The 7,849-nt window shown below is 43.3% G+C and overlaps 1 protein-coding gene and 1 long non-coding RNA gene across 2 annotated transcripts in view; one reads left to right on the top strand and one right to left on the bottom strand.

Annotated features, from left to right (window-relative positions):
• Nucleotides 1-206: 206 nt before the first annotated feature.
• Nucleotides 207-2,348, bottom strand: RPLP1 (ribosomal protein lateral stalk subunit P1). The gene is made up of 4 exons (XM_007120390.4): nt 2,137-2,348; nt 1,356-1,430; nt 539-656; nt 207-326 (listed from the first exon to the last, which is right to left on the bottom strand). Exons 1-4 carry the CDS (start codon nt 2,206-2,208, stop codon nt 247-249), a joined length of 345 nt encoding a protein of 114 aa, XP_007120452.1. The 5' UTR covers nt 2,209-2,348; the 3' UTR covers nt 207-246.
• A 111-nt stretch (nt 2,349-2,459) lies between these two features.
• The window catches only part of LOC102989602 (uncharacterized), a 32,000-nt gene continuing 26,610 nt past the window's right edge, over nt 2,460-7,849 (top strand). Inside the window, exon 1 of the long non-coding RNA XR_448632.4 lies at nt 2,460-2,842. This is a non-coding gene — a long non-coding RNA (uncharacterized lncRNA). The remainder of the gene's footprint in view (nt 2,843-7,849) is intronic.

The following is a 7,849-nucleotide window of genomic DNA, read 5'->3' as shown; positions in this document are numbered from 1 at the left end:
TATTCAGGTCTAGAGGACAGAGCCTGTAATCGTGAAGTCATGCGGGTAGTCCGGACAAGGTGTCTGCTCTGAACCTTTCTCCTCCTGCCTCTCCATGAAGTTCTCAATGCTGCACCCAGCTTCTCCTTTCAGGAAGAGACCACTGAAAGCCAAAGTTCATCTTTACACAACACATCCCCAGAACTATCAGTAAGACCAACAGCAGCAAAGAGCTCAGCTTTTTATTGAACGTGCTACTAAAGAGGTTTAGTCAAAAAGACCAAAGCCCATGTCATCATCAGACTCTTCAGATTCTTCTTTCTTTGCTTCCACTTTCTTCTCCTCAGCTAAAAACAAAACAAAAAATAGTCAGTTACCTCTCTAAAACTCCAAAGAGCTCCAGGCCCTTCAACTTTCGTGGTCAAAAATACCCTAGATTTCCCTCATCAAACTATGCCTCTGGTTTTAAGATTTCTATACATCATCTATTCTTAGCAAATGAAGAACAATTTTGCCTATAATACTTCTAATCTCCACGCTCTGATACCAAGTTTCCTACCTGGGGCAGCAGTGGTGGAGGGGGCAGGACCTCCTGCTGGTGTAGCACCAGCTGCTGGGGCAGGTCCACCTGCCCCCACATTGCAGATGAGGCTCCCGATGTTGACATTGGCCAAAGCCTGCAATACATATGCATATATAGGTAAATGCTTAGTCCTGTCCTTTTGTTCCAGCACCAAAATGCTGGCTTAACTTGCTAGGAGAAATTTCAAGCTTCCTTAATTCACTCCTTAGAGTGAATTCAATTTTTTATACTGCTATGTAATTCTAGGACTTTTCCCAGGGGAATTCACTGAAGATGAAGTTCACTGAAGATCAAGTCTCAAGGTTGAAGGACACAAGGTGAATAGTTAGAGGCTATCAGTTTCACTTGCCAGAGATTAAGTAACCTACACAATGGAAGGTAGCCAGTGCTAAGTTCCTTGGGTAGGAATCTGGTTTTCATTAGTCTTTTATATTCCAACACAGAATAAGTGGTCAATAAAAGGCCATCACCATGCTGGCAGGATTTACTTGGAACAGCACGGGTGGTATTACCTCCTGGGTGACCCTTTTATAAAGGAATGACCTGGTTAATATATTTTCCACATGATTTTAGAACAGAAGGAAAGAAAGCAGAGTCTGAGACCAAGAGAAAAAGACAAAGACATGACAAAGCAAAACCTTAATTAGCTCCCAGAGATAGAAATGTGCGGAAATTATTGCTCATACGTGGACAAGTCCAGTGGAATTCTAGCACTTCTGGAGTTTAGCACGAGCACCTGACTTAATGGTCTTCCAAAATTTGCTTCTCCAAATCACTGCCGCCATCACCTTACCTTTGCAAACAAGCCTGGCCAGAAAGGTTCAACATTTACACCGGCTGCTTTAATGAGAGCATTGATCTTATCCTCCTAAAACAAATAAAAACGGCAATCCATCAGACAGCAAAGTTTAGCTTTCGTAAGTGTCTCCGAAATACTGCAAATTGAAAGCAAATCACTCTTAACGTGGGTACAAAACTACGTTTACCCAGTTCAAATATTCTATCGGCATCGTATGTATGCTAATTTAAGACGACTCTTTCTTCCACTCTAAAGGCCAAAAAAAAAAAAAAAAGCCTCTGCTCTGTGTGCCAGGTACTTTGCACGGCCTCGAGTTCATCGCTGCCACTTCACAGGCTGGGACTTGCCCAAGTCACGCAGCTATTTTAAGTTGTGAGGCAAAGCCAGAGGTGGAGCAGAGCCTCCACACCACGCAGCCAGGCCCCAGGGGGTCTTCTCAAGAGCACGAAAGGAAATCACACCAAATGGAGATATAAAGCGTCCTGGGGAATTTTCTAGCTGCGGATGAGGCTGCCCACGTGTTGCACAAGTTACTCTAAATACAGGTTGTCAAAGCCCGAGCGCGCCCCCGCCAAGTAAAAGCCACTCCCTCCGCGGCGGGCACGAGGCCGAGGCCCCAGGCCGCCCGCACATGGGACCACCCGATGGGCGCCCGTCCCGCCCGTCCCCCTCCGTCGGGGTGTCGATGGCCGCGGCTCCGGCCAGAAGAGTCCGCCCCGGACGCCTGCGAGGGCGAGTAACCTGCGCCCCTCCACCGGCCCAGGCCCGCACTCACCGTGACCGTCACCTCATCGTCGTGCAGGATGAGGGCCGAGTAGATGCAGGCGAGCTCCGAGACGGAGGCCATGGTGCGGGCGAGGGCTAGGCAGGGTCTGCCGGGCGCGGTGCTAGTCGCCGGATGAAGTGAGGGCCTCACCCCAACGCGGCCTTAGCTTCCTAGGAAGGACCGAGCACCTTAGCGGAAGCTGAGGAAAAGGAAGTTCCCGCCTTCGCGCGGCCCCTTATACCGGTCGCGCGGACCAATCAGCACCCGAGCCTGCCGGAAGAGGCGGGACTAGAGCCTCTCGCGACAACACGCCACAGACGCCTGCGCAAACACGTATCTCGCTCGTTTGCGGGTTCAAAAAGTTGCTAGGCGTTTGCAGACGCCAGCGCACGTAGCTTGGGTAGAAACTCAGGGCTTGTGAACAGTAAAAATATTTTTAGCAAAAAGTTACCTAGATAAATAGGTATCACTCCCACCTGCTGTATCCCGTGTGAGAGTGTTTAAGCAGGCAGTGACCTGCTGAAGAGCAGGAAATAGGTTTTAACCTGGAGGTCCCGGTGTTTAGTGCAGCTTCTCGGATAAAATACTAAGTGAATATAGGAGAAAATGAGAAACCTGCAACGTTACTGTAGCAGAGGCATTTGAGCGCCTACTGTGACCCAGGCACTGAGCCACACTCTGCAAGGATTCATTTAATCCTCATCCAGCATAAGAGGTAAGTACTATTATCTCCATTTTGTGGGTGGCAAAACTAAGGTGTAGGCCCGGTAACTACACAAGATTCCGCAGTTACTACGAGGCCAAGCCTGGATTTGGAATCTAGGAACCTAAATTCATTGCTTCCTTCTTGCGTGTGCAGAGAGGGATGGGTTTGGGGATTATGAGTAAATTTTGTCTTCTTTTTTTTTTTCCCCAAAGCATAAAAGATATATTAGGAATATAGGGAAACTTTCCACTTCAGCTTCTTTTTTTTTTTTTTTGTAAATAAGGGACCCCGTGGTTGGATGTAAACGCCTTGAAACTGTACTTGTGATGTTAAAAGACCTCTTGATGTAACTGCTATCTGGTTAGGTGCTGTATTGCTTTTTTGTGTCCTTTGAAGCTGTTGAAACTGGTATTGGGTTCATGTTGAGAGGTTTTCTTTAGAATTTTTTAAATTCAGGTATAATTGATATATTAGTTTCAGGTGTACAACATAATATTCGATATTTGTTTATATTGGGAAGTGATCATCATAGTAAGTCTAGTTAACATCCATCAGTCATACATAGAGAACAAATTTGTGTGTGATGAGGTCTACTCTGTAAGCAACTTTTCAGTGTGTGGTACATTGTTAACAGTAGTCACCATGCTGTACCTTACATCCCCATGACTTATTTATTTTATAACTGGAAATTTGTAGCTTTGATCCCCCTTCACCAATTTCACTGAGCCCCGCATCCCCACCTCGGGCAACCACAAATCTGTTTCCTGTATCTATGAGCTTGTTTTTTGGTTTTTTAGTTCGTTTTTTGTCTGTTTGTTTAGATTCCACATATAATGAGGTCATACTGTATTTGCCTTTCTCTGACTTACTTCACTTAGCTTAACGCTCTCAAGTTCCACCTGTGTTGTCTCAAATGGCAAGAGTTTATTCTTTTTTTGCTAAATAGTATTCCATCACATTTTCTTTATCCATTCATCCGTTGGTGGACGCTTAGGTCGTTTCCACGCGTTGGAGATTGTAAATAATGCTGCAGTGAACATGGGGGTGCAGGTATCTTTTCAAGTTAGTGTTTTTCGTTGTCTTCTAGTAAATACTCAGAAGTAGAATTTCTGGATTTTTTCCCCCATGGATTCAACTCACGTTTAATAGCACCGATGTATAGCAGGGACACGAGGTTGACTGATGGAGCCCTGCCCTGGGGACTCACAGTCCATTCAGAGACACAAGTCGTAGAGCGCTGGGCTGGAGTGCTGAAGCAGCCAAGTGCACGAGTGGGCATGGAGGCAGGACTGCTGAAGAGCAGAGGGGAGGGCGGCGCGGGCCCAAACAAGACTAGCTGCTAATGCAGCAGGCAAGTGCCTGGAAGAGAGCCGAAACTGGCGAGGAGGCCCCGCACCCCACCCTCCTGCATCGAAGCTGTCCCAGTGGGCCAGGGCTGCTGGTAAGCCCCTACGTAGGGAAGCACCCTTCTCTGCCAAGACACTCTCCCACTTACACTGAATAGTGAGAGCAGCTGCTTCCTCCATGCAGCCTTCCTTAACTTCCAGTCCAGAGGACAGGGGACCCAGGGAGCAGAGACTGGGGCAGGGGTCAAAGCAGACACTACAGGAGTTACGTCCAAAGGGGCTGGCACGGCAGACCCAGTCCAGTCCCAGCCAGCACCGAAGGGGTTGGGTTTGGGGGGGAGTAGTTACAAGGACTGTACAAACTTGATGGGGACTGATCTATGCAGCTCTTTCCAACTAGCGGGAACAGGCCAGGTGAGCAGGCACTCCCCAACAAGGTGTGGGGATGCAGCCAGAGAGCCCAGTGGGAGGCAGCCTCTGGGCCACAGAGGGAGTCGGAGAATGAGGGGCACAGGGCAGAGGCCATTGTCCTGCTGTGCCCTCGGGTGGCGGTTTAAGGGGAGCTGTTTGTGCCCAGACAAGTGCATCTCCTGCCGAGCAGTGGGGCAAGTGGATGGGGCACTTCCTGGTGCACTATATCTAGAGTAGGCTGGCAATGCCACACTGTCCTGACAGGGGGCCGTGGGGTTCCCTGGCCACGCAGGCCACTTCATGACAAGGGGGCACTGCCACACCTTCCCGGGCCGTGTTTGGAATCCAGTGCTGTGGGTTGGGGCGTGGGATAGATTATAGTAGTTTTAATTTTCGAAGGAACCTCCATACTGTTTTCTGTAGCGCCGGCACCAATTTACATTCCCACCAACAGTGCGTAAGGGTTCCCTTTCTCCACATCTTCACCAACACTTTTTAGCTCTTGTTGATGATAGCCATTCTTAACAGGTGGGAGGTGATAGCTCATTGTGGTTTAGGTTTGTGTTTCCCTGATTATTAGTGATGTTGAGCACCTTTTCTAGTACCTGTTGCCCATCTGTATGTCTTTGAAAAAAATATCTGTTCAGATCTGCCTGTTTTTAAATTTGATTGTTTGTTTTTTTGTTATTGAGTTGTATGAGTTTTTAATATATTTTGGATATTAACTCTTCGTCAGGTACATGATTTGCAAATATCTTTTCCCATTCAGTAGGTTACCTTTTCATTTTGTTGATGGTTTCCTTTTCAATGCAGATGCTTTTTAGTTTAACATAGTCCCACTAATTTGTTTTTGCTTTTATTGTCTTTGCTTTTGGAGTCAGATCCAAAAAATCATCACCAAGACCTGTGACAAGGAGCTAACTGCTTTATGCTTTCTTCTAGGAGTTTTATGGTTTCAGGCCTTACATTCAATTCTTTAATCCGTTTTGAGTTAATTTTTTGTGTATGGTGTAAGATAGCGGTCTAGTTTCATTCTTTTTTTAAATTTGATTGTTTTTTTGTTATTGAGTTGTATGAGTTTTTAATATATTTTGGATATTAACTCTTCGTCAGGTACATGATTTGCAAATATCTTTTCCCATTCAGTAGGTTACCTTTTCATTTTGTTGATGGTTTCCTTTTCAATGCAGATGCTTTTTAGTTTAACATAGTCCCACTAATTTGTTTTTGCTTTTATTGTCTTTGCTTTTGGAGTCAGATCCAAAAAATCATCACCAAGACCTGTGACAAGGAGCTAACTGCTTTATGCTTTCTTCTAGGAGTTTTATGGTTTCAGGCCTTACATTCAATTCTTTAATCCGTTTTGAGTTAATTTTTTGTGTATGGTGTAAGATAGCGGTCTAGTTTCATTCTTTTGCATGTGGCTGTCTAGTTTCCCAACAGCATTTATTGAATATTGTATATTCTTAGCTCCTTTGTCATAAATTAATTGACTGTATATGCATGAGTTTATTTCTGGGCTCTCTATTCTGTTCCATGGATCTATGTGTTTGTTTTTATACTGTTTGATTACTCTAGCTTTGTGATGTCTCCAGCTTTGTTCTTCTTTATCAAGATTGCTTTGGCTATTCAGGATGTGTTGTGGTTCCATATAAATTTTAGGGTTGTTTTATTTCTGTGAAAAATGCCATTGGAATTTTGACAGGGATTGCATTGAATCTGTAGATTGCTTTGGGTAGTACGGACATTTTATCAGTATTCTTACAACCGTGAGCATGGAATATCTTTCCATTTATTTGGCTCTTCGGTCTCTTTCATCAGTGTCTTAACTTTCCCTTTATTTTTGATATTTTGAATTGTCTACAACGTGTATGTGTATCATTTATTACATATCTGAACCTTAAATTTAACTCCTACTAATAAAATGGTAGTCTTTACATTTCATCAGTTATTTTCCTCTTGGAATTTGCCTAGTTTCCTGGAAAGGTGATTCAGTTTTTTGTTTTTTGTCTTCTCCAGGAACCTGCTTTGTTTAATCAATGCCATTATCTCATCATCCCTGACCAAACATTTCCATTGGAATCCCCCAATTTAGAGTCTCACTTGGGTTCATCTTAGCCACTAATGTAAACATATCTTAATATCCCAAACTTTTTAAAAAACTTAAAAAAAAAAACTATCAAGGTTTCTAAAAATAAAACTTGTTTTGAGTTTTCATCTAAATCTAGGAAGCAATTATAGTGGAATTTGGGAGGGAAAACAAAGTTATTGAAAAATTCAAATGTTTCCAAAGCCAGAATGAATCAGTCCAAAACATACTTCCCTCACCAGTGTACTTAACAAAAAACCGATCTGGTGAATATAATACATATCAACACACAGTAAAACAAGAATTTTCCCATTTTAAACTATACTAATAAGAAATAGGTTTTTTTTTATTGAAGTATAGTTGTTTTACAATGTTGTGTTAATTTGTGCTGTACAGCAAAGTGATTCCTTTATACATATATGTACATTTTTAAACATTCTTTTTCATTATGGTTTATCATAGGATATTGAATATAGTTCCCTGTGCTATACAGTAGGACCTTGTTGTTTATCCATTCTATATATAAAAGCTTGCATCTGCTAACCCCAACCTCCCAATCCATCCGTCCTCCAACCCCCTCCCCATTGGCAACCACAAGTCTGTTCTCTGTGTCTGTGACTCTGTTTCTGTTTCATAGATGAGCTTATTTGTGTCATACTTTAGATCCCACATATAAGGAATATCATATGGTATTTTGTCTTTTTCTTTTTTTTTTGAATGTTATTTATTTTATACAGCAGGATTTTATTAGTTATCCATTTTATACATATTAGTGTGTGTATGTCAATCCCAGTCTCCCCCACCACTTTCCCCCCGTGGTGTCCATACGTTTGTTCTCTACATCTGTGTCTCTATTTCTGCTCTGCAAACTGGTTCATCTGCACCATTTTTCTAGGCTCCACATATATGCGTTAATATACAATATTTGTTTTTCTTTTTCTGACTTACGTCTCTCTGTATGACAGTCTCTAGATGCATCCATGTCTCTACAAATGACCCAATTTCGTTCCTTTTTATGGCTGAGTAATATTCCATTGTATATATGTCCCAAATCTTCTTTATCCATTCGTCTGTCGATGGGCATTTAGGTTGCCTCCATGACCTGGCTATTGTAAATAGTGCTGCAGTGAACATTGGGGTGCATGTGTCTTTTTGAATTATGGTTTTCTC

The sequence above is a fragment of the Physeter macrocephalus genome, chromosome 11, assembly GCF_002837175.3.
Source record: "Physeter macrocephalus isolate SW-GA chromosome 11, ASM283717v5, whole genome shotgun sequence".
Taxonomy (NCBI): Eukaryota; Metazoa; Chordata; class Mammalia; order Artiodactyla; family Physeteridae; genus Physeter; species Physeter macrocephalus.
The sequence above is the reverse complement of the archived record's forward strand: the minus strand, read 5'-3'. Positions and strand labels throughout refer to the sequence as shown.